The sequence below is a fragment of the Trichomonascus vanleenenianus genome (assembly GCF_965637985.1).
Source record: "Trichomonascus vanleenenianus strain CLIB 3782 genome assembly, contig: TRVA0_026S, whole genome shotgun sequence".
NCBI classification, from domain to species: domain Eukaryota; kingdom Fungi; phylum Ascomycota; class Dipodascomycetes; order Dipodascales; family Trichomonascaceae; genus Blastobotrys; species Blastobotrys vanleenenianus.
In genome coordinates, this window is record NW_027481861.1 from 23,171 (window position 1) to 48,018 (window position 24,848).

At 50.1% G+C, this 24,848-nt stretch overlaps 12 protein-coding genes across 12 annotated transcripts; 8 read left to right on the forward strand and 4 right to left on the reverse strand.

The window, feature by feature from the left end:
* Positions 1–180: 180 nt before the first annotated feature.
* On the reverse strand, positions 181–2,010 carry RIM101 (pH-response transcription factor pacC/Rim101p; the record flags this gene model as incomplete). The annotated part of the gene is made up of 1 exon (XM_076685535.1): positions 181–2,010. The coding sequence occupies one exon, from the start codon at positions 2,008–2,010 to the stop codon at positions 181–183; it is 1,830 nt and encodes a 609-aa protein (XP_076540159.1).
* Positions 2,011–3,685: 1,675 nt separating this feature from the next.
* Positions 3,686–5,953, forward strand: SEC18 (AAA family ATPase SEC18; the record flags this gene model as incomplete). Its single annotated transcript, XM_076685536.1, has 1 exon — positions 3,686–5,953. The coding sequence occupies one exon, from the start codon at positions 3,686–3,688 to the stop codon at positions 5,951–5,953; it is 2,268 nt and encodes a 755-aa protein (XP_076540160.1).
* Positions 5,954–6,805: 852 nt separating this feature from the next.
* On the reverse strand, positions 6,806–7,324 carry TRVA0_026S00430 (uncharacterized protein; the record flags this gene model as incomplete). The annotated part of the gene is made up of 1 exon (XM_076685537.1): positions 6,806–7,324. One exon carries the CDS (start codon positions 7,322–7,324, stop codon positions 6,806–6,808), a length of 519 nt encoding a protein of 172 aa, XP_076540161.1.
* Positions 7,325–7,931: 607 nt separating this feature from the next.
* On the forward strand, positions 7,932–8,270 carry TIM11 (F1F0 ATP synthase subunit e; the record flags this gene model as incomplete). The annotated part of the gene is made up of 2 exons (XM_076685538.1): positions 7,932–7,961; positions 8,025–8,270. The coding sequence occupies 2 exons, from the start codon at positions 7,932–7,934 to the stop codon at positions 8,268–8,270; spliced, it is 276 nt and encodes a 91-aa protein (XP_076540162.1).
* A 441-nt stretch (positions 8,271–8,711) lies between these two features.
* Positions 8,712–9,812, reverse strand: MRPL35 (mitochondrial 54S ribosomal protein mL38 MRPL35; the record flags this gene model as incomplete). The annotated part of the gene is made up of 1 exon (XM_076685539.1): positions 8,712–9,812. One exon carries the CDS (start codon positions 9,810–9,812, stop codon positions 8,712–8,714), a length of 1,101 nt encoding a protein of 366 aa, XP_076540163.1.
* A 463-nt stretch (positions 9,813–10,275) lies between these two features.
* Positions 10,276–11,256, forward strand: YOS9 (Yos9p; the record flags this gene model as incomplete). Its single annotated transcript, XM_076685540.1, has 1 exon — positions 10,276–11,256. The coding sequence occupies one exon, from the start codon at positions 10,276–10,278 to the stop codon at positions 11,254–11,256; it is 981 nt and encodes a 326-aa protein (XP_076540164.1).
* A 251-nt stretch (positions 11,257–11,507) lies between these two features.
* CTO1 (Cto1p) lies at positions 11,508–12,278 on the forward strand (the record flags this gene model as incomplete). Its single annotated transcript, XM_076685541.1, has 1 exon — positions 11,508–12,278. One exon carries the CDS (start codon positions 11,508–11,510, stop codon positions 12,276–12,278), a length of 771 nt encoding a protein of 256 aa, XP_076540165.1.
* Positions 12,279–12,482: 204 nt separating this feature from the next.
* On the forward strand, positions 12,483–14,198 carry POL4 (DNA-directed DNA polymerase IV; the record flags this gene model as incomplete). Its single annotated transcript, XM_076685542.1, has 1 exon — positions 12,483–14,198. One exon carries the CDS (start codon positions 12,483–12,485, stop codon positions 14,196–14,198), a length of 1,716 nt encoding a protein of 571 aa, XP_076540166.1.
* A 1,113-nt stretch (positions 14,199–15,311) lies between these two features.
* TRVA0_026S00562 (uncharacterized protein) lies at positions 15,312–15,677 on the forward strand (the record flags this gene model as incomplete). The annotated part of the gene is made up of 1 exon (XM_076685543.1): positions 15,312–15,677. The coding sequence occupies one exon, from the start codon at positions 15,312–15,314 to the stop codon at positions 15,675–15,677; it is 366 nt and encodes a 121-aa protein (XP_076540167.1).
* A 2,797-nt stretch (positions 15,678–18,474) lies between these two features.
* Positions 18,475–19,203, forward strand: TRVA0_026S00584 (copper transporter family protein; the record flags this gene model as incomplete). The annotated part of the gene is made up of 1 exon (XM_076685544.1): positions 18,475–19,203. One exon carries the CDS (start codon positions 18,475–18,477, stop codon positions 19,201–19,203), a length of 729 nt encoding a protein of 242 aa, XP_076540168.1.
* A 1,152-nt stretch (positions 19,204–20,355) lies between these two features.
* Positions 20,356–22,404, forward strand: TRVA0_026S00606 (uncharacterized protein; the record flags this gene model as incomplete). Its single annotated transcript, XM_076685545.1, has 1 exon — positions 20,356–22,404. One exon carries the CDS (start codon positions 20,356–20,358, stop codon positions 22,402–22,404), a length of 2,049 nt encoding a protein of 682 aa, XP_076540169.1.
* Positions 22,405–22,526: 122 nt separating this feature from the next.
* Positions 22,527–24,755, reverse strand: TAF5 (chromatin modification protein; the record flags this gene model as incomplete). The annotated part of the gene is made up of 1 exon (XM_076685546.1): positions 22,527–24,755. The coding sequence occupies one exon, from the start codon at positions 24,753–24,755 to the stop codon at positions 22,527–22,529; it is 2,229 nt and encodes a 742-aa protein (XP_076540170.1).
* Positions 24,756–24,848: the final 93 nt, after the last annotated feature.

Consider the following 24,848-nt stretch of genomic DNA (forward strand, 5'->3'; position numbering starts at 1 on the left):
CCTTCAATCGCCATCCATTCCATTCAGTATTTATATTCACGGCAATCGTTGCTAACGGTCCCTGGCAAAGCTCACTTCAGCAGCAAAATAGAAAAAAAAGAGTTAAGGTCCAAAAGATCAATTCTAAAAATAAATATATTATGGTCGTTAAAAATGGGTTTTTATCATTCCAAAGAAGGTTTAGCACGCTGCAATCTCGGGATAGAGTTTCTTCTTCGACCCATCTTTAGCTTGTTCTTGGTCCTTAGCCTTCTGCTGTTGAGCAATCATAGAAGCCACCAGCTCCTTAAGGTCCTCAACAAGCTTAATGTGCCTCTCCAGGCTATTCTTGTCCGAAGCCTCTTCTTCACCCTTCTTCTCTGCATCGAGCCTAACCTTGGCGAGCCTGTTCGTAAGCTCGTCAGTCTCATCCTTGCTCGGCTGCTCTTCCTTAGTGCTATTTTTGTCCTCCTTCGCCGAGCGTTGCAGCAATCCCACAGAGATGCGCCGGGCATTCTCATGGTCGTACCGCGAGGCAAGGTGTGGATGGCTTGGAAGGGTGTTGTTGTACCAATTGGACGAGAAGTCGGCTCCGCTAGACACGGTGGGGTATATGTTAACCGAAGCCGCAGGAGCAGCAACAGGCGTGTAGCCGCCACTATAGGACGGATTGAACACTGGGACAGCATTCTGAGGCGGCACTGAGCTGTGGTTATCCATCTTCTGCTGCTCTTGCTGCTGGTACATGTTGCTTGACAACTGGTTGAGGAAAGACTCGGCCTCGGTAAGGCTATTGTACGACGGTAAACTTCTCGAGGAGAAGTCTGACGTAGTCTGGGGCTGAGTCGTCGATGGTGGAGCAGCGTATGGCACTGGCGTGGTCTGGTACTGCGAAATGCCCGTCTGGTCTAGAGAGCTAAGGCGCGAAGCAAGGTCCTGAGTGTACACTGGAGCCATTTTGGTTCGCTTGACGCTGTCGATGAAATCCAATGTTGCATCGAACGCTCGCTTCCGCGAATCGGAGTAGTCGTTGCTGATTGGAGCCAGCGGATGTTGTTGTTGCTGCTGCTGCTGCTGGTCGTACCCCATTGTCGTGACTGGCGCCGTCGTTGCTGGAGCAGCAGTGTACCCAGTACTAGTTGGAATTGGCTTTTGGTATTGCGAGTTCGAGGCATAACTGTACCCGTACGAGTAATCGTAAGCCGCCACTGGCTGCTGCTGCTGTTGCTGGAACCCGTCCAGAATTGGATAGCCCATGCCGGGCATCATTGACGGCGCGACGCCGGCCTGGTGCTTGGGGTATCCATTGAGCACGGTGTCGTCAGCATGAGTCTTTACATGTTTCTTGAGATCTTGCGGGCGCTTGAACGTCTTGTGGCACCGGTCGCACTTGTACGGCTTCAACGGTACATGGACCCTGATATGAGAGGTAATGTGGTCTCGCTTGACGGTGCTAACGCCGCAGTTCTCCCACCGGCACACAAGCGACAGGTTATTCGTGCTCTTTCGGCCGACATGGATCTCGCACAGGTGGTTGTACAGCTCCTCGGCGTCATAAAACTGCTTATCGCACTGGAGCCATTTGCACACGAGCGGCGGTTGGCTACTCCCGCTCGGGCTGGCAGAAACTTGCTTAGCCGGCTGCTGGGACTGCGATGTCGAGTAAGTGCCCAAGACCGGGTAACTAAGGTCATGCCGGTAGTTACTCGGCTGAGTAGAGCCGGCGGCCGTCGTCTGGATGGTTGGAATGGGCCCCAAGTCGTCCGAAGACGGCGGAGTCACCGTCTGAGACGCGGACGCCGGTTTGCTGTCAGTAGTATAGTGAACAGCATGGTATCTCTTTGTTGCGACCGCCTCATCAGCCGAAGACCCTGGCGGAGAAGGAAGCGGCACCGCTGTACTCTGCATTGGTGGACTCAAGCTCGCAGACGAGGCGTGCGTAGACGCTGGGCTTGGCACGTTGTTGTTACTGGGTGGAGCCGCGTCCAAGTAGACGGGCCTGCTCTGGAAGTCCTGGTATTGATAGCTCATAGTATTATCACCCAAATATTTGGTATTTCGAAAAGAACCCAATGTCGATATATCGTGATCCCTAGTAGCAAGCAGGACTTAATAAAAGAGGGGCAGCAAACAAGCTAGATATTTCTCGTAATGATTGCGTATCACTCTTCAAGTCGTTTACACAATAGGAGTGGCAGAGAGTCGTATGAGCAAACAAATATTTGATTCTCAGGATTCCGTGTGACAAAGAGCGTCCTATATATGCAGAACCCGTACGAGCCGTGGGGAATGAGCGGTATTTCTGCATCATAATGTTTTACGGCCCGATCTGTAACCACACGCGGCTGCAGGTAAGGGGGGTCACCCGCCATTAGCGACCCTGGCGATGGCACCTCAACATTTGCCAATGATACGCACTACAGGCGACTCCCCCCCTCTTTGCGGGCTGTTTTTGCTGCGCACCGACTGTGTCCGAATGGCCCTATTGTTCCCTAGATGCTCTTGGCGTGACGAGGATCTCTGTGCCGGTTGGCTGATTCATTCGCCCGTTTCGGTTCGCCAAGTCAAGCGCCAAGACGTGAAGGCGGAGCGCCGTCGCCTGCGCACGCACTACCTCCGCCGCAGGCCCTGAGTAGCATAGTCACGTGAACAACTGAGTATCCGCTTGAGCCGCATAGGAATATCTTTGACGCGACATTGATATCTGTTGTAACGCCAAGCTTGGGAGTTATCTTTCTCAAGTAAATTGGTCTGTAGCTATCTTTGACCTAGTGTATTCGAGGGCCATCCCTCAAGCTCCCCCAGCTCCGCTTTCGCGAAGAGATCAATAGATAACCGCCAAGCGGAGTCCCAGGGACGTTTGGGGGAGACTGGTCCCCCTCTATACCTGGCTGGGCGCGCAGGGCTTTGATACCAAAGAACTTTCCTGTACGACAAGCGCTACCCAAACTGTACATACTGAATTACTTTGGGCACATAATTTTCCACAGCATATCTACGCAGAGTTCCGCAATTATTTACGACTGAGCCTTGAATACCCTCTCTACCTAGTAACGCGGTATACGCCCACGCAAAACGGTTACGCCAACTTCACACTCCCAATTAAGTTAGTAGGACGACACAGTACGTAATATACATTACCGATACTACAGGCCTATTCTTACTACCGTAGAGCAAATTAAGTACCATCGTACTTAAGAAAAATATTAATTTTCGAGTGTGAAGTGGGCGTAACCGTTTTGTATGAAGTGGGCGTATACCGCGTTAATTGGGAAGGATCAGTCCCCCTGATAAGCAGGGATATATAGCAAAGTCTACCAATCCTCCGCGAAGCAGAGCTACGGGGGTTCGAGGGCTGGCCCTCGAATACTGTAGCCTCGCTACCAGGCAGTACATTTGAAATGTAATTGGGGGGCGAAGCCTATTGCGGCTGAAGCGAAGTGATGTATAATCGTGCTGACAAATACTGAAGGTGAGTGCTGAGATATACAGTGCAACCTGCCATGTTTAATCGATAGAAATGGGACACGACACACCCCACTTAGCCGGAAATCGCACCCAGTCGAACTCGTATTTGATATAAACTAACCACTATATTAACGAGATGGATTTCTTCGGGCGAAGTAGGTCAGGCACTCCGCAGGGTCCCACGAACAACCAGTACTCCAGGGTCCCCAGTGGCAACAACGGAGGAGCGACGCCACCGATGGCTCCCCCGCGCTACTCGAGCCCGGCTGCCCCTGGTGGGAACATGTTTAAAGTCATCAATTGTCCGGATAAGTACCTGGCCATCAGCAATCTTCTTGCCGTACCCCGGGGCACCTTCCAGAATGGCCAGACTGTGATCGCCGACGGCAGGTACGTCTTCACAGTTCAGACCGTGGACAACCTGCCGCCAAATATGATCGGAGCCTCGGGTCCCCAGAGAGAATGGGCGCGGTGGTCACTCCAGCAGGATGTCTCCGTTGCGCCGTACGACATATTCTCGCACGGCACGCAGGCGGTTCACCTTGGATCGGTCGACGTTGAGATTGACTTCTTCAATAAGGGCAAGGCCGTGCCGACTCCGTTTGAACACGAGGTTTTTGTCAACCGGTTCAAGCAGCTGTTCAAACACCAGATCTTCCAACCCGGACAGAAACTGGCGCTCGAGTTGAACGCCATTAACTTCCGCATCTCGATCCTGCGCACCCAGGTCGTGGACATCAAGAACCTCGACACGGAGCATGTCCAGGACAACAAGCGGGGCATCCTAGCCGACACCACCGAGATCAACTTCTTCAAGGCTCCGGGATCCCTACTGAATCTCAAGGCCGCGGCTAACCGGCCGCGAACCAATGCCATTCTCACTCCAAACTTCAAGTTTGAGGATATGGGCATTGGTGGTCTCGACGACGAGTTCAACATCATCTTCAGAAGAGCGTTTGCCTCGCGAATTTACCCGCCGGGAGACATTGAGAAGCTCGGCATTAGACACGTCAAGGGTCTGCTGTTATTCGGCCCGCCCGGTACCGGTAAGACGTTGATCGCGCGACAGATTGGCAAGATGCTCAACGCCGTCGAGCCCAAGATCGTCAACGGCCCCGAGATGCTGAGCAAGTATGTTGGCGGCAGTGAAGAGAACATTCGTAAGCTCTTCAAGGACGCTGAGAACGAGTACAAGGAGAAGGGAGACGAGAGTAATTTGCATATTATCATTTTCGACGAGCTGGACGCTGTGTTCAAGCAGCGAGGCTCGCGCGGCGATGGTACTGGTGTTGGCGACAACGTTGTCAACCAGCTGCTCGCAAAGATGGACGGTGTAGAGCAACTGAACAACATTCTTGTCATTGGTATGACCAATCGACGCGATCTCATTGACTCTGCGCTGCTGCGACCGGGTCGATTCAGTGTCCAGCTGGAGATCTCGCTGCCAGACGAAAAGGGCCGGCGACAGATCTTCAAGATCCACACAGCTAAAATGCGGAACGAGAAGAAGCTGGCCGACGATGTAGACATCAACGAGCTTGCCGCCATGACGCGGAACTTCTCTGGTGCCGAGATTGAGGGCCTTGCCCAGTCTGCCGCGAGTTTCGCGCTCAACCGAAATGTCAAGCTTGATCCAAAGAAGGGCATTACCTTTGACAATAAGGAGGTCATAGTTAGCCGGATGGACTTCATGAATGCCCTCGAGGAAGTCAAGCCAGCATTTGGTGCTAGCGAGGACGAGCTCTCTGTCTACATTCAAGGAGGTATAATCAAGTACGCATCGCATGTCGACGACATCCTTAACCAGGGTGATAAGCTTATTACACAGATCAAGGAGAGCAGCTCGTTCCCAATTATTTCCGTGCTGTTGCATGGCCCGGCGAGCTCTGGCAAGACAGCGCTGGCCAGTTCCATAGCGCTCTCGTCTGGATTCCCATTCATTCGAATGATCTCGGCCAACGCTATGACGGCAATGTCTGAGGCACAGAGGATTCAGTATATCAGCAATATGTTCCAGGACGCTTATAAGTCTACGCTCAACGTCATGGTCATTGACGGTCTCGAGGATATCCTTGACTGGGTTTCCATTGGCCCGCGATTCTCCAACTCCATAATGCAGACGCTCAAAGTGTTCCTTCGGCAGCGGCCACCAAAGGACCGAAAGCTGCTTGTTCTGTGCACTACCAGCCAGCGAAGCGTTTTGGAGTCCATGGGCATGCTGGAGGCGTTCAACAAGGAGATCTACTGTCCGAACATCGCCTCTGTCAGCGACTTGCGTCATGTCTTTGAGGAGGTCAATTTCCTTACACCAGAAGACAGGGACGTTTCTTTACAGGAGATTGAGTCCAAATCTGGCTCCCAGGTGCTTGGAATGGGTATTAAGGAGGTTCTGTTTAACATCGAGGCAGCCCAGATTGCTTCAGAGAGCCGACAGGAGTTTGTCCACAGCCTCATCCAGGCGATTGAGAGCAAACCTGGTCACCGACGGCCAGCGCTCGATTTCTAATATTTTGTATAAAGTTAACTGATTTTTTTTATATATAAATATATATATGGGATATGAAGTCCCCAAAGGATGAAAGCTATGACCGGACATGATACTCACCGCTGGGGATCCAAGTCTTTCTTTGCGGGCGTGGCGGAGAGGACTGAAGCTTCGCTGAAAAGAGTATTTCAAGACCAAACAGCATTATGAAAAGATGCACACCGGCCATTGGATAAACCACCAACATGCCTAGGCAGAGGAGAAAACGAGTAGCAAGCAATGCACTAGAAGGGTTCTCAGCAAACAGAATTTTAACCGCTTGAACTTGATTGAGCATATCGGCAATGTTCTGGTTGTCAGTTCGCGCCGCGCTAGCAACTCCTGTCCACGATCCTGCGGATAGTCCTCGATGGCGATGAAGGTGTCTGTGGTATTTCGGGGGTTTGCGATGGTGGTGATGCAATGGACCAGAAGCAGTTAGATCATCATAGTGCGCCTCGTCATAGTACGGAGGGCGGTTCTCGGGATGCCGCTGAGGCAGTTTTGGCGGAGCTGGCTCTGGCTGCAAGTTGGAGATTGAACCCTCAGCAGTGATTGGGTTGGGCTCAACTTCGGTAAGAGGCGATTGGAGCAGTAGCTCTTTGACTTCCACACTATCGGGTCGAAGCCGTTCTTTGCGTCTCCGAGTAGTAAACTTGAGGGCCTTGGAAAGCATGGAACGCGCTTCCCTATCCCCTCTTTTCAACTTAGCAACACGACTACTAGCGATTACTAGCTGCTTGTGCAGTTCCAAAGATACGAGGGTTCTGTTTGAAAGTTATACTCTACACAAATAGTTTAATAGACAAAAACAGCCTAATAGGAGGGGGGCACTCATCGGCCCTCTCCACCGCCAGAAACCATCAACATGAGTACTACAGGGACAATGTACATCCAGTACTTCTGCAGGAAGGTCTTCGGAGGCTCTTCCTTAGGAACTTCGTTGTTGACCAGCTTAATTGGCTGCTTTACCTGAGGCATTGGGCCAGATGCCGCCTTGAATATCTTGACTGCGTGGCCCTCGGCCGACAGATTGCGCGAATAGTCGAGCTTAATGACTTTCCCGTCTGCGTTCAAATGCAAAGTGTACTCTTCTCGGGCCTCTGGCTGGACGTCGCCGTATGCAAGGCACTCAAAGTCGGAGCCTTCAAAGCCAATACCGATGCATGCCTTTCCTGTGTACTTTTCCTGAGACTCTGGCGAAAAACGGGCCTCGCCCATGCTCGTGTCATATGTGATGGAGCCGTGAGTGACAACGTCAGCAGAACCCGCTGGCTGCAACAGCACCGGCACAGTCAGGCTGGAGCCGCACACAAGGCTGGCCAAGATGAAAAAGACCCAGAATGGGAGCATGATGTCATATATCTTCGTTCTACTGACGAAGGGGTAGAGCTGTGGAAGTGAAGTAATGCGTTAGTCGACATACTTCAACATGTTTGACTCTATTAAAGCCACTCTCCATGCCCGTTATTTAACACAATATTGATCTTAGCTCGCTCAAGCTACTGTATCCACCCGTGTATCTCTCTGAAGCACCTAGACGCTACTACTGTAATTATTCAATTGCCTAGGCAGATGAATCTTGACGGGCTTTGCATACAATATTGGCGCTTGCAAAGTTGAGGCTCACACCCATATCGCCCGTAGTCGGACTCTACCATGGCTTCAAATTTAAACTCTCCCTAGATGGCACATTGACTAGCCAGAGCAACATAGTCTGGAGATCAATAAAAAACAAACCGATATATATATATCTGGCTAGCCACCTAGCCACCTAGCCGACTGACCAGCTGCTACATGTAAACCTAATTCGACTAATCTAATTAACACCGCTATTTCAGCCAAGTTTCACCTTCAATGGGGTTAACCCGAGATCGCCCAATCAGCGCGGGTCCCAAAGCCATCTGAAAAATATTCAAACACCATCACTTTTCGGTCCAGTATACACGATATAGAAGCCATGTCTGCTGCTGCATCTCCAACCCTCAGAGTACGTGTGAAGGATATTTATGTCATGTGGGATGATATTTTTTGCTAACTGAAGGCGGTCTAGGTCTTGAAATGGTCCTTCCTCGGTGCCGGTGTTGTCTACGGCTTCTGGCACAACCGAACCCTGGCTGCCCAGGCCGAGACTAAGCGATTCGACGCGGAGTGGGCTCGAAAGGAGAAGCTCATTGCCGATGCCAAGGCCGCATATGCTAAGAAGAACAGCACCAGCACCCCTGGTGATTTGATCACTGACGTTAACGACCCTAACTTTGACCTGGAGAAGCTCATCGACAGCGTTACCAAGCAGTAAAAAAGGGAACCCAGGAATAAATAGACCCGCTCTTGTTTAAATATTGTATTCGCATTGTGTTCTCCTGCTTTGAAGAGTCAAGCAACCCACCGTTAGGTAGTGTCCTTTAACAGGTTCAGCCGCGTAGTCATTATTATTGGAGCTCTCCAATGATTTCACAACTGAGGTTATTGTAACTGTACAAGCTTGAAATCTGCTGGAGCTCCCCAGTGATTTCACAACTGATTACTGTAGATGTACGAGTTTGAATTCGCTGAAGTTCTCCAATTATTTCACAACTGAGATTGTTGTAGATTTACATGCGTGAGCTTCGCTGTAGCTCTCCAATGAATTCACAGCTGAGATTATCGTATATGTACAAGCTCGAAAAACGCTAGAGGCAAGCGACGTTTGAAATAATATATATATATATACATACAAAGGGTAGTGAGAGGGGAATATTTACACGTATTTAAGGTCCTGTCGAACCTCAACCCGTCGAGTTCGAGTATAGACCTTGCCTGGGCCAAGGCTGTACTTGGCACGGACAGCGTCAGTAGATCGGTCGTAATTGACTCGCCAGACATGGGCGCCGACGGCCTCAAGCCCATGAGTTCGGGCGAATCGTCGAATATTGAACTTATCTCGGGCAACATCTGCCGCTGGCACCATTATTGGCTTAACAGAATCGCCGTGCTTCGCCTGTCGAAACACCCACACACAGTATCGATGAGTAGGCGAGTTCTTCTCTGGATGTGGAGGCAGGTACGAGACCAGTTCAGTGCCCTTGGCCGGGTCGAACACGTGGTCTGTGTTTGAAAGCGGCACGTTGGCCACGGCCCAGTGCAGCGTCGTCTTGAACGAGTCTGCAGGGATATCCGGTGTGTCTGGATCGACAATGACAATGGTGTACAGGCTGCCAGGAGTGATCTCAGCAAACTCCTGGACCTCCAGCATAGGCGCCTTGGCACACACATCGTTCCGCAGCACCTTGCCGGCCTCGACATACTTCTTGACTACGCCCGGGAACTGCAACTTGACCTGGGCCCGAGGGTTCACTGTTGGCATGGTGTCTGGAATAACGTGCAGGGTCTCGAGTCGCTGGAGCAACAGGAGCATCTCGTATGACTTCCAGTCCCGGCTGGAAAGATACCTGTAGATTGGCTCCGCGAAGTCCGGCTTCCTGATCTGGAAATTGTAGAGAACCTCTGGATTATGCAATTCGGCTCGCACAAGGTGCTTATTGAGCTCGTTCTTGATATGCTGTTTCTTTTGGAAGTTGTCCGTCTTCTCGAGCTCGACAGCGAGCTTCGCTGCCTCCGTGTAGTGTCGCTCGGAGTCCTTCTTGATCACCTCATGGGCCAGGGGGAACACCTCCTTGAGGCCGATTGGAGAGTGGTACGCCAGTCGCGCTCGCCGGGTTCGTAGGCTTGGCGGACCCTCGACCCATTCCCCTTCGAGAACGGCCTTCTTCATAATCGGGTTCCGGATCTTAAGCGACTCGGCATTGCATCGCGGTAGAGACCGCGAAAACTGCCTTACAAATTGTCTGGCGCCGGCCATTTTTTCTTAACCTTCTCTCGCGGGACTATTTGATCTGCGGTGGGATGAAAAATTGTGTCGCTCCTCGGATTTTTCGTGATCGCTTCGCGTGCGCAGGCGCTTTCCTCCCAACCGTCAACCCTCCACCGACCTGGGTCAAGGCTTGTGCTGCTATCACCAATATCGCGACACCTCACATCACTGTAATCGCTGCGAGTTCCCCTGGATCTGAGAGTCAACCACCTTAGTATTCTGTAGTCAAAGCTGGGCATCATTGGTATTTCTGCAGCACGTGAAACATAAATTGGCATTTATTGGGGTGTAGAGCAAATAGCTGTTGATATTTCGTATTTTATGTCGTCAGGGGCGATTGATAGCACATCCGAAGCTACAATTTATCGCAGTTGAAATAGAACCTCAGGCGGTACTGGAAAGGATCGAAGGGCCAAATCTGCAATCGATCAGCTGGTAAAAGAATTGAACAATGTGGTGGATATATCTTACGGCGTGGATTGGCGCTAGTCTCGCAGGGTCCTTCCACATCAACCGAGACCTCTACGCCAAACCAGCCTACTCAATTGTGTTTTCAGACGAGAGTATCTCAGAAGAAGTAGCGGCCAGCCTTCCGGCCGAAGACGAGGACTTCAGATACCAATTCCTTTCGACACATGACCGCAAGCGATACCTTTGTAGCATCCCCAAAGCCGACAATGCTTCGAACGAGCTGACAGTGGCGTCCACGGATCTTGTAGAAGTCCGGTCCAAGGCAATTGAGCTTCTTACGGCCCCCGAGGGGTGTCTGTACTACGCCGCTGGCTTCTGGACTTACGAAGTGTGCTTCGACTCCCATATCCGGCAATTCCACCTGACCACCAACAATGAGGCCCAACTTTCGTTTATCCTGGCGCGGTTCGACTCGACTCCATTCACTCACAGCGGGCACGTATCTGTACAGAACAACGGCGAGGTGAATTCGCTCGTGCAGCGTGTCGCCGGCGGCGAGGTGTGCGATCTCACGGGAAGAGATCGAGCGACCGAGATAATTTACCTGTGCCGCCCGGGTATTGACCAGGACCAGATTGCGTGGATCAAGGAGGCTAAGACATGCTTTTATCAGATGGCTATTCACACTCCCAAACTTTGCAAAGAGCCCTCGTTTGTACCTCAGCAGGACACTGAAGCTAACGAAATTAGGTGCCGCCAGGTCGGCATAGTGGCCCTTCCGGTATCTGACCCACCAGAATTGTCTGAGGCGTTACCTGCTTCTGCTATTGATCCTCCAGAGGCTGAAATGCCTGAGGAGAAACCGTTGCAAATTAGATTTGACCTAGACGACTCAGCGAAGTCAGCGGAACCAACCGATTCGGCAGATTCAACTACTCAAGACACTGAATTGATGTCTACCCATTCCGATATCCAATCTACGGGGTCCACGAGATCTACATCGGGCCACTCTGATCTGTAACGTTGCGGCACTACAGTTGGAACAGATGTAGCATAGCTTGGCACTCAAGTTTAGATCCTACCGGCTCACGGAGAGGCGATTCCATATTCGCATTATACAGTAATAGTGTCATTGGAACGGCAGTTGCCTGAAGCTGGACGTTAAAAAAAGTGCTACTGTACGCTGGTACTGGCCCCCCTCTTCTCTCCTTGTGCCTCCGATATATTTCCAAATCTGCGTTGTGCTCTCCGATCTCCGATGACACACTGAAAATGGCGACCCTTGACCTCGACGACATTGAAGTCTTTGTCACCGACTGGGACGAGACCGCTACGGTCAAGGACACACTGGGGTTGCTCGGAGAGGCTGTCTATGTAGCCAAGCCTGAGTTCTATCCGCCCTGGAACTACTATGTGGACGAATACTACAAGGAATACCTCGCCTACTCGCAAAATAGATCGCGCAAGACGCTACAAGATGAAATCGCATACCTGTGCGGACTCGACCCCATAGAAAAAAACAGCGCCCTGCGCGCAGAGCGGTCGGATCTGTTCAAGGGGGTCCCTGAGAGCGCCATTCTAGAGCAAGCTTGCCGGGTGCAAGTGAGACCGGGGTTTTGGGACGTCCTGCGGAGGCTCAAGGTTCGGGGCGTTCCCATCATCATTGTCAGCGTCAATTGGAGCGCGACGCTTATCCGCCAGGTGCTACAGCAGAACGGGTTCGCAGATGTCCCTGTGTATGCCAATGACCTTGAAATTAAGCAGGGCATCGCCACAGGGCGGTTTTCGACCGAGTCTTCGCCGATGCGCACGGCAAACCATAAGGAGCAAGTAATTCGCGTGCTGCGCAACCAGTACCCCGGCAAACGACTCTACTACTTTGGCGACAGCGGAACTGATTTACTTGCCATGATGGCCGCTGATGTCGGAGTCGTTGTTCACAAAAAAAGCCATTTTGATACTGTGTCCAAGCTAGGGCCGCGATTGGAGTTTGTGTCGGAATGGACTTCCTTGCTCGGAACAATGGACCGGTCGCGCCCCTAACTAAATTTCAGCGGAGTGGTATGCTTGTGTCCCCCCAAAAGTCTCTGTCTCTGCCCTCGGTAGCGTTATGATGAGCAGAGCGTGGGGTGCGGATTCTTAGACAACCACTCTACCGGAGCGTCCTTGGTTGCTACTCCAATTTGCTCCTTATATATATTTAGACCTATGTACTACACTAACTCGTCGGCCCATTGATTCTCAACAATGTCAACAGTTGCGAAGCGAACGCGTTCTGGTGGGACCAGCGCCCATTGGCCATCTAAAAAGCACGAAACGCTCTTTGGTGGGCTTGTGTTTACCTTCGTGCCTGAAAAGTCACAGTCCAACGTTGTACGGCGCAAGAGCAAGGTTTTTAGGAGCCATGGCGCAAAAGTCGTTACAGATGCCTCTAAGGCTACTCATGTACTGCTGCCGGCCGATTGGAGGGCTGGCGACGTTGAGAAGCACTTTAAAGAAAATAACATTCAATTGAACGGGAATAACGACATAGTGTTTGTCCGCGACTCGTGGCCGTCTGATTGCATTGATAAGGGTCGCGTGCTAAAGACAGATCAGTATCGGTTGTCTGTCGATGCTAAAGAGTTGGCTGCCACTGGTGCAAAAGACTCCAAGCAGGACGAGGCTTCCAAGGATAAGGTGAAGGCCGATAAGGAAAAAGAAGCGCCTAAGGAGGAGGAAGAGCCGAAACATGAGGAAGTCGAAGAGCATAAGGGGAGAGAGGAGGAAGAGCCCAAGAAAGAAGAGGACGAAGAACCCAAGAAGGAAGAGGACCAAATATCCGAGAATGAGGAGGGTGAGAAGGAAGTGAAAAGTACAGCTGAAAAGTCGAAGGCGAAGGGACCTCCTCCTGACGAGACCCCCAAGAGCGCAAACAAGGACAGTCAAGAGACCAAGCGGTTCCTCAAAGGAACGTGGCATGGCTATTTGCATGCACTCCCACTCTCTGATAGCCCCAATGAGCACATTATCAAAATATTCACCGAACTCATGCAGCATTACGAGGATATTGACGATGAATGGCGCATGATGTCCTACCGCAAGGCAATTGCTACTCTAAAGTACATTGACTACCCTGTCAAAACGAAGGAACAAGCGGCTAAGCTCACCGGCATTGGCGACCGTCTCGCCGGAAAGATTGAAGTTATCAACAGGACTGGTGAGCTGCCAGAGCTGGAAGAGGCACGAAAGGACGAGCGAGGAGGGATAATGGCGAAATTCAAGAAAATCTTCGGTGTCGGTCCTGCCATTGCTCGAGAATGGTACCAGAAGGGCTACCGCACGCTGGATGATATCGCTAAAAATGCTGACCTCAATCACGCACAGAAAGTCGGCCTCGAGCACTATGATGACTTCACGAAGCCCATGTCGCGAGAGGTCGTCAAGAAGCACTACGATGTGTTTGTCGAAGAGCTAGAGAAAGTCGACAAGGATACAAAAACTTTTCTCATGGGCTCGTATCGACGAGTTGAAAAGCAGTGCAATGACATTGATATCATCCTCACCAAGCCTGATGCGGAAATGGAGGAATTGCAGCGCATTTTGAGTGCTGTCGTTGAGAAACTGAGCGACAAAGGGTTTATCAAGGCTCAGTTGTCAACCCATTCTGATGCAACAAGATGGTTCGGCGCTTCTGCAATTGAAGGAGACCCGACCTGGAGAAGAATCGATGTTCTGTGCGTGCCGTGGGAAGAACGTGGAGCTTCACTCATCTACTACACGGGAAACGATTTATTCAACAGAAGCATACGTTTATTGGCTAGTAGAAAGGGCATGGTGCTGAACCAGAAGGGTTTATTCAAAGAACCAGGAGGCAATGGGCCCCCAACCCGGCAGCATCTCATTGCAGGTGATGACGAGAAGAAGATTTTTGAAGCTCTCGGATTGGAATATCGGGAACCATCTGATCGAAAGATTGGGTGATTACCGGCCATTAATGCCATCTTTGCCAGGCTTACCGTCTTCGCCCTGTGCTCCGTACGTTTTGGCAATGTTGGATGGTATCGCTGTGTCGGCGGCGAGTGCCTCAAGGATTTGCTCTAATTCCTGAAGCGAATCACCGCTGTTGTTGATCCTTTCAGGCTGTGGAGAGGCTAGGGCCAGTAGCGCCGTCAATGTGATGGAGATGGAGATGGAGAGGTTGAACTTCATTTGTTTGCGGTTTCAATTGTTTGTAACAAATGTATAACTGCTTAAGTTTAGTCTATATATCTTTTGCTCTACTATAGTAGAGACATATCTGCCGTGTGAAGCGGACCAGGATCTGCGAGATATCCGAGTGACGGCATGGCAGATAGCGGCGTGCATATCCGATGCCGTATCGGGAGCTCACCTGGTTTGCAGTTCAATCCATACCATTTACAAGGATAGAATGGGATTATGAATGCTCCAGGGTGTTAGAGTGTTGCTTCCGAAATGGAATCCTGATACAAGATGCTGACTCCTCTATCTGTCGGGTTCGTCTATCGCATTAAGTACTATTACAGTTCCAGCCAGGGGTTTTTCGCTTGGCAGGTCCTATGATTGCCGTCCCTTCAAGAACTATCGTAGAAATACGATAGGATTATAGCTACGTAACTTCTGAGTTCCCCTGACGTATAAGCATGCTTTTTTGATGTTTTTTTGATTCGCATTGTCAAGAAGTAGCAAATCGAGATAAATATATCGAATGAATCAAGGATTCATTCAACATTGGATAGACCTTTTTTACGGAACAGGATGGATTAGCAAGTTTGTGAAGATGATTGTATGAGGCAATTGCATGGAGTAGTGTAACGGTGGCGTATCTTTGGATTAATAGACATGGTGGTGTACTTGACATTAAAGAAGAATTGATTGACAAAAAGTTGTTCTTATGTTGCCTCCGAATATCGCGATAGTCACAAGTACCGTACTAGGTAATGAAATTTTGAAAGACCACTATTAGCTACTGTAGATATGAACAACGCAATAGGATATATTTTAGCAATGAGTAGTAGCTACATATCTAGCAAATGCAAATTCATGTTTCGTGAATTCCCTTAAAATAAGCCAAGGATGTTGCCCAATGCGCCAATTGTGAGCAGTAGTACTCTTGTCGCTAGAGCTGGAGACAATCTGGCCGCCAGAACCACCCGCGTTGCCGCCATCACCGCCCTCACCGCCAGAGCCTCCAATCAAGCCACCACCACCACTGCCGGCGTTTCCACTATCGCCACCAACACCTTCGGAGCCGCCACAGTCATCTCTCTTCCGGTTAACCACTTGGCTGCCGGAACCGCCAGCGTTACCACCATTACCACCATTACCACCATTACCAGCACCACCTCCAAGGATACCTCTACCTCCGCTGCCGCCACTGCCATCGTTGCCTCCAACGCCGTCTTAACCGCCACAGGACTGGCTCTCATGCTGGATAGATAGCTGGGTAACAGTTTGATAGGCGGAGAATTGCTTTTCACCGTCGAGTTTGCAATTCTCCTGGCCCTCGGAATACTTGATAGTGCAGTCGCCATCGCAGGAAGTAACCATTGAGCTTCTCTGGGTTGTAGTTTACCTTGTTTCCGGAGTCAATCGCAGAGAAGCATTGCTGGTCAAGCTTGTCACTGCAGGCAACAAGGCACTGCCCGTCGCTGCACTTGATAGTTCCTTCAATGTTGGAAGAATCAAGGGAGATAGTAGCTGGAGCTGGGGCCGCAAGTGCAACCGTGGCCAAGGCAATCGTAGAAATGAGAGACAACTTCATAATGAGTGACTTTTGTTGTATAGTGAGCAAACGACTGTGGATAAAAAAAATTGAAGTCCATCTGCTGGACCTTTTATATTCATTCAGCATTTCATAGCTCGTCAGCAATTGAAGCATGACACCACATCCTTATGGATCTAGCTTCAGTACCGATCCCTTACACAGGGCTCAGACTGGGGTTGTCATTATGGAACCTCACCTATACGGCGATGAGGGCCGTTGCATGAAGCTGCAGCATCATTGCCGATCGATCGCCTGTCAATCCTCCAGGAATGTACTTTGAACGTGGATATAAAGATCTTTCGTGAGGAAAGTAATTGTTGCTTATTTATTGGAACTGTTACTGTACCATAAGAAAAGCGAGTACGCGAATTTGTAGAACTAAGGAGTGAAGATGTTAAAAATAAGTACCAGGTAATAGGGAATGGAGATGGTAGCGAACCTATTGTTTAATGAATGAATGGAACCAAATTTATAAAGCCAAGTACAGCGTACTCTAATTCTCCACTAATATACTATGTATTGTATCACATCGAGTTAACAAGGATATGGCAGCTTCGAAAACTGCCACGGACCGCTGCCAAGGATGCATTAATGGACGAACAGCTCCTTTAGCTGTGGGATTTAGGAGGATTTATACTATATTTGGATGGAGATTGAAAATTCTTGCAACTGTTTGTGATATGAAGTGGTATATTGAAGTATTTTGCAGCACTTGAGAGGACGCGGTCTTTTCCTTGGCTCTCCTTCTTCAGCGGCATAGATAGAGAGGTCCGCTGCACTGCTAAACCCTTCAAGCCTGTCTATTTCTTTATCCTTGTCCGCTGGGTGTTTAGTTATGTATCTACCGTAACTCAATCCGAAAATACGCTAATGAGGTCATATTAGGACTAGCATCAGAGAGAGCCATGGGATTAGCTCAGGGTGATACTACCGGTACCAGGTGATAAGAGTACTGCTTCCCCGGGAAGAAAATACTACAGTGCTATAAAAGCTATTGTAAAAGAGGCAATGATATTAAAAACAAATATTTAGTACCATTAATAGCAACTATAAAATATCATCGATAATTGAGGCCAAACTACTCAAAATGCCGTTAGTTTGTCCTCCTGTAGAGTTGATGACTTGGCCGCCTGATCCACCAGTATTACCACCATTTCCGCAATTTCCGCCATTCCCTCCAATTAGCAAACCATTGCCGCCGTTTCCACCATTGCCCCTCCCCCCAAATTATCATTGCAAGCACAATCTTGATTCAAGGCTCGCCGAGCCATGGACTTCGTGATAGTTTGCTAGGCGTAGAATGGCTGCGGCTAATTTAGTCGACAGTCTTTTGTAGTTTCCTTATCGCAGCTAATAACATAGTCACCATTATTGCAGACAACATGATAACCATCCAGCTTTGATGGACGTGTTATTCTCTGGTCATTGTTGTCCACTGCCAAGAAATCACATTTTTCGTCAAGACTTGCGCCGCATGAAATTATGCACTGTCCATTACTACAGTCAATGGTGCCTTTGACGAATGATGAGGCAAGTGAGGATGAAGCCCTACTGGCAGGCGTCGCAGCAGCAAAAGCCAAAACTGAGAAAAGGGAAAGAAAATTTAAATTCATTGCATGCTACAGATGACGAGTGAATTGTTGCAACTAGATCCTTCTTATTTATATTTCTGCAATAAATAGGGCGATTGTGATGTCCTCCCTTATTCAACGATAAAACAATGGCGGACAGCACCCTGGTCCAACCAGTGCCCGAACGAAATCTGTCTATGCAAGCCCAGGGTTTACAAAGCCAAGCTCTCGACCGCTACTAGTTCAAAAAACGTGCAAAATTTTATAGCTAAGCTCTGTCCCAATAGAATATGCTCTCTACCTTAACTGAAAGTAAGCTATGCCGAGCCGCAAACTGTGCGGCTTGTGATCTGCATAAAGTGTCTTAAACTGTGTCACAGTAAGTTCTGGTCCATGCAAGCGTTTCGACTCGGAAGTGGCTGAGAAATATTAGAGCAAATATACAAAGTGAGTACATTCACTCCGACGTAAGCTCGTAATTGAGCAATATTCACATCTATTGACCTGTTTTACTACTGGTGGGGTGAAGATCTGCGAACGGCGTTGCAGGAGTACTACAAACGATCGCCGGGGATCATCTCCCACCCACGCAATTGAAAAATGAGCGGATTTAAAAAAATTGCCAATTCAGTTGTGAACTGCTCTATAGGGCTACCAGCCCTTTCTATTGTCAGAATTCAGCGAAGGGTCTCCGGACCCGTCTAGAAGTCTAGCATTAACATGAAAAACTAAGACGTAAGGGGCAAGTACAGCCGCGTCGCGCGGCACTTAATCTTCTCACAAAACGAGCAAATTAAGCCGCAACTGCAGATGAGTATATATAAGAGCATCAGGGCCGGAGATTATCGTGTCCAGCCCTTTACCTATCACGCTATCTCCCATAGATAGACATATCAGTGAAATGGATCTCTTTAGACGACACGAGATGATGATGGACATGGGTTCATCGACAATGGCCTCGATGGACATGGGTACGTCCACAATGGCCTCGAAGACGATGTCGATGCTCTCCTCGGCCGCTACTGCCGCTGCGGCGGCTACTTCCTTAGCCAGCTCTTCCATGGCTGGCATGGACATGGGAGGATCTAGCGGCGACCAGGCGGCATGCAAGATGCAAATGTACTGGAACTGGTTTACTATCGATGCCTGTTTTTTGGCCAAGTCGTGGCACATTACTTCTCGGGGCATGTTTGCCGGCACCTGCATCGGGGTGATCTTTCTTGTCATGGCTTTGGAGTTTGTGCGACGAGCCCAGAGAGAGTATGACCGGATGATTGTCCAGCAGTGGAAGGAAAGGCAGGCGGCTCTCCAGACTTCTGAATCCAGTTCGTTGGAAAATAATGCTTCCAAGACTGTTGTGCCAGGTATTTCGATGCGAATCTCGGACCGAATACATCTATCGAATAAGAACTCACCGACGTTTAAGCCAACTTTCTTCCAGCAAATCATTAGAGCTCTTTTTTACATGATTCAACTGGGTGGCGGTTATATTGTCATGCTGTTGGTCATGTACTACAATGGCTACATTTTCTTTTGTATTTTGATTGGAGGTCTGCTTGGGTTCTTCTTTTTTGGATCTGATAATATTACCGACGGTCTTCACCAGGAGAGTCTGCACGCATGCTGCTAACACACCTAACGAAAAAATTTAATTGTTTCTGTAAATATCTCTTGTAATTGATTAATGACGATTTTGCCAAAGTTATTTTCTGTTCCCGCGAAGATTGTTCTCTTACCTTTGTGGAAGGCAGAGCTAGTACCGTTAAGTAGGTGGAAGGCACTCACTGCTGCAACTAACCAATAAATTCAATTAGTGTAACAAGTATTAACAATTCGGTATTGAAGTACTGAAAATAAGCCATGCTTATCACAAATATCCGAAGTGATCCCCGACCGCTCCTATAAGTTCGTTACAAAGGATTGCTTTAACGTTAGCTTATTGCCGTATTGTATCACAATGTCATTGAGAACTTTCAGCGCCATTGACAACGCATCTCGGACAAACATACCTCAATGTATATACTCCGATTAGCCTTCCTTCACTTCAGGCAACGGACTTGAATCAAAGTTATTTTACCATGAATCTAAACTTCGTAAATAAAGTTATGAGATGCTTCTAAAATTGATTCTTAGCATACCGTTGTCGTTTTGCTTTCCCGTTCAGGGTACCAGGTACCAATTATATTTATGTCACTAAACTCAACTCAGCAGCACAAAAAGAATCGCAGTCTAAAAAATTTTACTTGCTTCAAAGGGATTCGCATTCATTGTCTTCAAAGGCTATATAGATACATGTGTTTCCAACATTTAAAATCCAAAATGAAAACTGGCACTGAACCTCCACGATAACTTGTAAAGGTATCTTACAGTATAAAATTATCACACCCGTTGGGGTTATATGTTCATTTGTATGGGGAAATAAACTACCAGTTCTAAACCACATTGCACTGGTTACCTTTTTCTATCATCTACATTTCATTGAGTGCTACGGGTATCCGGGGTCTCGGGCACGAATGAGTCTCCGGGGGGGAGCACAAACAGTAAGAACAAATAATTTAAAACCAATCTATCACCACTTTCCCCAAATTCTCAATGAATACAAGGCTTTATTGCTAAGAGCCTATTTAATTTAATATCGATACTCGTACGTACGTACTGTTCCAATGGCCGCTCAGACGAAGTATGGTATGTCGGAGGTGCGGCTGAAGTACCCCTTCGAACGACATTTGGTGATTTGGGACAATTTTTCAGCGAATCTAGTCAAGACGTTGGCAGGACTACGATGAGATGGTGCTGTAGTGGCCGCGTATCTCGGTTCACGGTGAACCAGATGGCCCAATACCGCAGTATGAGCACCGGCATCGGTACCAGCATCATCGAAGCCGGTGATGGCACTAGGTCCGCGCGTAAAGAGAGTCGCAAAAGCCAGTTTTACAGTGGCTCCGAAATCTGGCACTCAAGATATGCCAACCGAAGCGGCGACAAGGTGCTGAAAAAGTACCACCGTGTATTATACTCATTAGAAGTACTAAGGAAGAATAGAGAAGTCCTTAAGTCGGTTGGTACTGGCGGATTGGCTGCATGGGGAGTCCTTGCTGAGAAGCTGAGGCAGAGGTCAAAGGTTGATCTGGAGTGCTCCATACAATCTGCCACCACCGCACTTACATGTCAAGAATTAGGCCTCCTGGCGAACCGATTGGAACAGATATATTTACATGATAAAGGGTTATTCCGGGAGATATGGCGGGAGATGGCTGACTTGCCGTTGGTGGCCGAGCTTGTTCCGCGAATGATTCATGATCTCGCTAGATCTAAGCTTACAAAAGACGCTGAGCGTCTCATGGATTTCTGTGGTTCTGAAAGCGTGTTATCCAAGCTCAGCAACAAACAGAAGGAAGTGTACCAGGAAGGATTGATCAACGCACTCAATGGCCTGGTGTATGCGCTTGAAAAGGACGCAGATGAGAGGGGTGTCAGTAAGAAGTACAGGGAGCTGTACAATTGCATTGAAAAATTTTCGAATGGCAGTAACAGGTTGGTACTGGTCCCACCGGTGTTGAACGAATTGCATAGGAGGGTTCCTCGGGAATCTTACCTCGAACTATTTAAGCTTCTCGCTGCGCGAGGGCTGAATTTTAAGAACTGGGCAGTCAAGTCTTTTCTAAGGGCTACCTTTGACAGCTCAGATATTGCAAAGAAGCTGTTGACGAACATTGATAGCCGATTGGTAGCGGCTGATCCAAAACGCGACCGTCTATTTATCCGGGATTTCTATAAGTACATGCTAGAGCGGCTTTCGCGAGAGAATAATAACACTCCTGCGAACCCAGCCGCATGGCTGTTGGAAAACATATGGCTGAAGGGCGACCACGAACCCGATTGGGGAATGCTGCTATACAGGGCCACCGAAGTCGATGGATTGACGACTGCGGCACAAATATACAAGCATATGATAGAAAATGGGATTACCCTGACGACTCGGGAGTTTCTATCTTTGCTGCGAGGATTTCGGCGGAACACACTTGAGGGAAAGTGCTACGAAGTTGTTCGTCTGATGCTTAGCAACGGCCACCAAATCGATGAGCTAATTGCGACTGAATTGTTGACGCTCATTGCAGAGAGGTACGATCCAGTGGTAGTCGTCAAGTACTTTGCGCTGTTTTTCCCATCGCAGGTACCGTATCTCGACGTTCTCGGCATCAGGGGGCTTCTCTCTGCTCGAAATATCGATCTTTCCATCGTTGACGTGCCAGATCTGCCCGAGATCCAGCCCTCTCAGGTTGCGCAGACTCGTCAAGGATTTGAGGGAGGGCTTAATGTCATTTACAAATCAGTGCTCAATTCCGTTGACAACCCAGACGCTATCAAATTTCTGTTTGAGCGCTACAAACAGTTTGCCCAGTCGCACAAGTTGAACGGCAAAGCGGGCCACTCCGTCATTATCCTCGATCACTTTGTGCGCAACCTTTGCCAGCGATTCGCGAGCCAAGGGCCCTCGTCGCTTAATGCCGCATATGACATCTTTGTCGGCGGAATCTCTTCAGTTCCCTATCATCCGACAAGGCTTCAGTCCTCGCGATCACTACAGACACTTATTAGAATGTTTTGCATTGCGGTGGCGAATAGGCAGCCAAATATAGACCGGGCTCTGTCGCTGCTTACTCTGCTGGAGTCAACGAACTTCCTCGCCGTGCGCGAGGTGTACTACACGCCGGTCATCGGATACTACGTCAGCCACAGCATGAGGAACGAAGCCCACAGCATTGTCCAGCGCGCTCAAAACGCGGGAGCCATCATTTCAAACGACGTTATGAACAGCATAGACAAATAGATTACGATTAACGACTGTAAATACTACTCCATGATATCTATCAATGCTACAATAAAGTAATGTCCTACCATTTTGCAATGCTACACCGGTAATGGGTTGTGGACAATTAAATAAATTAAGGGTTAACCCATGTATGCACCTGCGGCAAGACAGAGGTTTCTTCTCGTGAAGTGGACTTTATATACGGGGGTCTTTTTAGTGTGGAACGCGACGAGGTGGTCTGGAGTCGCGACAACCTCTTTCCTTCGTTTGGCATTGTCTTCGGCCGACTTGGAGCTGTCGGTTCCGCGGGTTCGAGTCCCGGCAGTAGAGCTTCCGCTGGAGGCGGCGGAGGTCCCAGAGCTGGTGGTGCCATTGGATGTAGGTTTTGACGAGTCTGATATAATCTCCATTGGCTCAGGCTGTGCCGAGGAGTCATTAGTGCCGCGCTTGATGTCCCATACTCGAACCGAATTGTCGGCACCGCACGACACAAGCACCGAACCTTCGCGGCTGAACGCCAGCGAGTATATAGAAGCTTTACCGTGGCCCCTCATGCATTTGAGTCGACGGCCGGACCCCAAGTCCCACACATTAATAACCCCGTCCTCGCCAGCACTGGCCATCCACCGACCATCGGGGGAGACTGCCGTCGTGTTGACTGGCTGCGTGTGCCCCATGAAGACCCGCACAGAGTTGCCACGGTTGATGTCCCACATCCTACACGACTTGTCGCTCGAACCCGTAATAAGGTACGTGCCATTGGGGTGGAACGACACGCAGTCGACGTCGCTCAGATGTCCCGCGAATATCCTCAGCGGGTGGATATGGTCGCAGCTCCACAGCCGTGCTGTCTGGTCGTGCGAAGCCGTCGCAAAGTAGTGGCCAAACGGACCAAACGCAACGTCCCACACCGGGTGGTTATGGCCCCTGTACGAAACGAGCGCCGTGTAGGTATCCAGAGACCACAACCGGACAGTCTTGTCCTCCGAACTAGACAGCAGGAACCGGTTATCCGGGCTGAACGAGGTGCCGAAGACGGCACCCGCGTGGCCAATGAGCCGCCGGCTCGAGGTGGCCTCCTCGTTTTCAGGGTCGCTCTTGATGACAGAAGTCAGCTTGGACCCTTTGAGGCTCCACACCTTGACGAAGCTGTCCGAGAACCCGCCAGCCACCAGCTCTGAGTCGTCTGAGAAGCTGATGCAGTTGAGCCCGTCGTGGGTATTGTGGAACGTGTACATGCACACACTGGGCAGAGCCGCCTGACCCGTGGCGCCAATAGTAATGCGGTTTCGCGTGTCAGCGACATTGCGCACCTCCATCGACACGTCGACCGCCTTGTACTGGGGCAGAGGTAGCGACTCTCGAGCAGGAGAGTCCTCTGAAGGTTCCAGCTTAACTCGCTTGTTGAGCTCGTCGACCAGCTGTGGGCCATCCTCGCGCTTTTCAAGCTCCACCTGCACCTCCTTGGCCAGGTCAGGGTCCATTGGCATCTTGCCCAGCTTCACCGCGGGCAAGCGCGCGTGATCCTGCTCGCCGCTGGCCGCCGCACTGTACCCAGGAAGCCCCTCATTCGGGTCGAGGCTCAGCTCTGTATCGTATCTGCTGGGCCGCGTCGTCGACACGGTAGTGTCCACGTACTGATTGAGCAGCCTAATGATAATAGACCCGCCATTGGTCTCGATCTCGTGGAGGAAATACAGCAGGAGGTCAAAAGAGGTCCTCGAAACACGCAGCTGGTACTTCTTCGTGCGGAACGCTTTGGCCAAATCATTCTCCTCCAAGTGAGCCGGCAGCGACACGGCGGATAGCTTCTCAATGTCTTGGCCATGCAGCACCATGAAGTCGACTGAGTACTCGTCGAAGAAGCGCTTGGCCACGCTCGGGTGGTTCTTGTGGATCAAGTCCAGGAACAGGTGCACGAAAATTGGGTAGCATACGCGCCGCAGCTCGGGCCGGTACAGATCCAGCGAGTTCTCGGCCCACCGCTTAAGCGACGCGTAGGCATTGAGGTACGCCTCCGGGTCCTCGTCGGGCTTCGTCGACAGCGGCGTGGCTCCGCGCGATATGGGCCGTCCCGCCGTGTTCGCGCTCGCGCTGGTCGTCGAGCTGCCGCCGGCGGGAGTCGGCGTCCGCGACGACTCGATCCTCAGCATCGCCTCCGTGCGCGTGTACCCCTTCTTGTTGAGGTACTCGAGCACGATCCGGTTAAGGTCCGACACGCCGGTCTGGGCTGGCCGCGCAGCACCTGGCTGCTGCTGCTGCTGCTGCTGCTGGGGCTGGCCGGCCGCCATAGGTCTAGCAGCGCTAACAGGCTGGCCGCCTACTCCTCCCACCTGCGGCTGTGGTGGCGGCTGCTTGTCGTTCGCCATCGTTCAGTTCGTTCTGTCGGGGTTGTGGTGGTGTAAGTCGGTTCAATTGATTTTTCATCCCAACGACACCCGCGATAAGACCAACCAACCTAC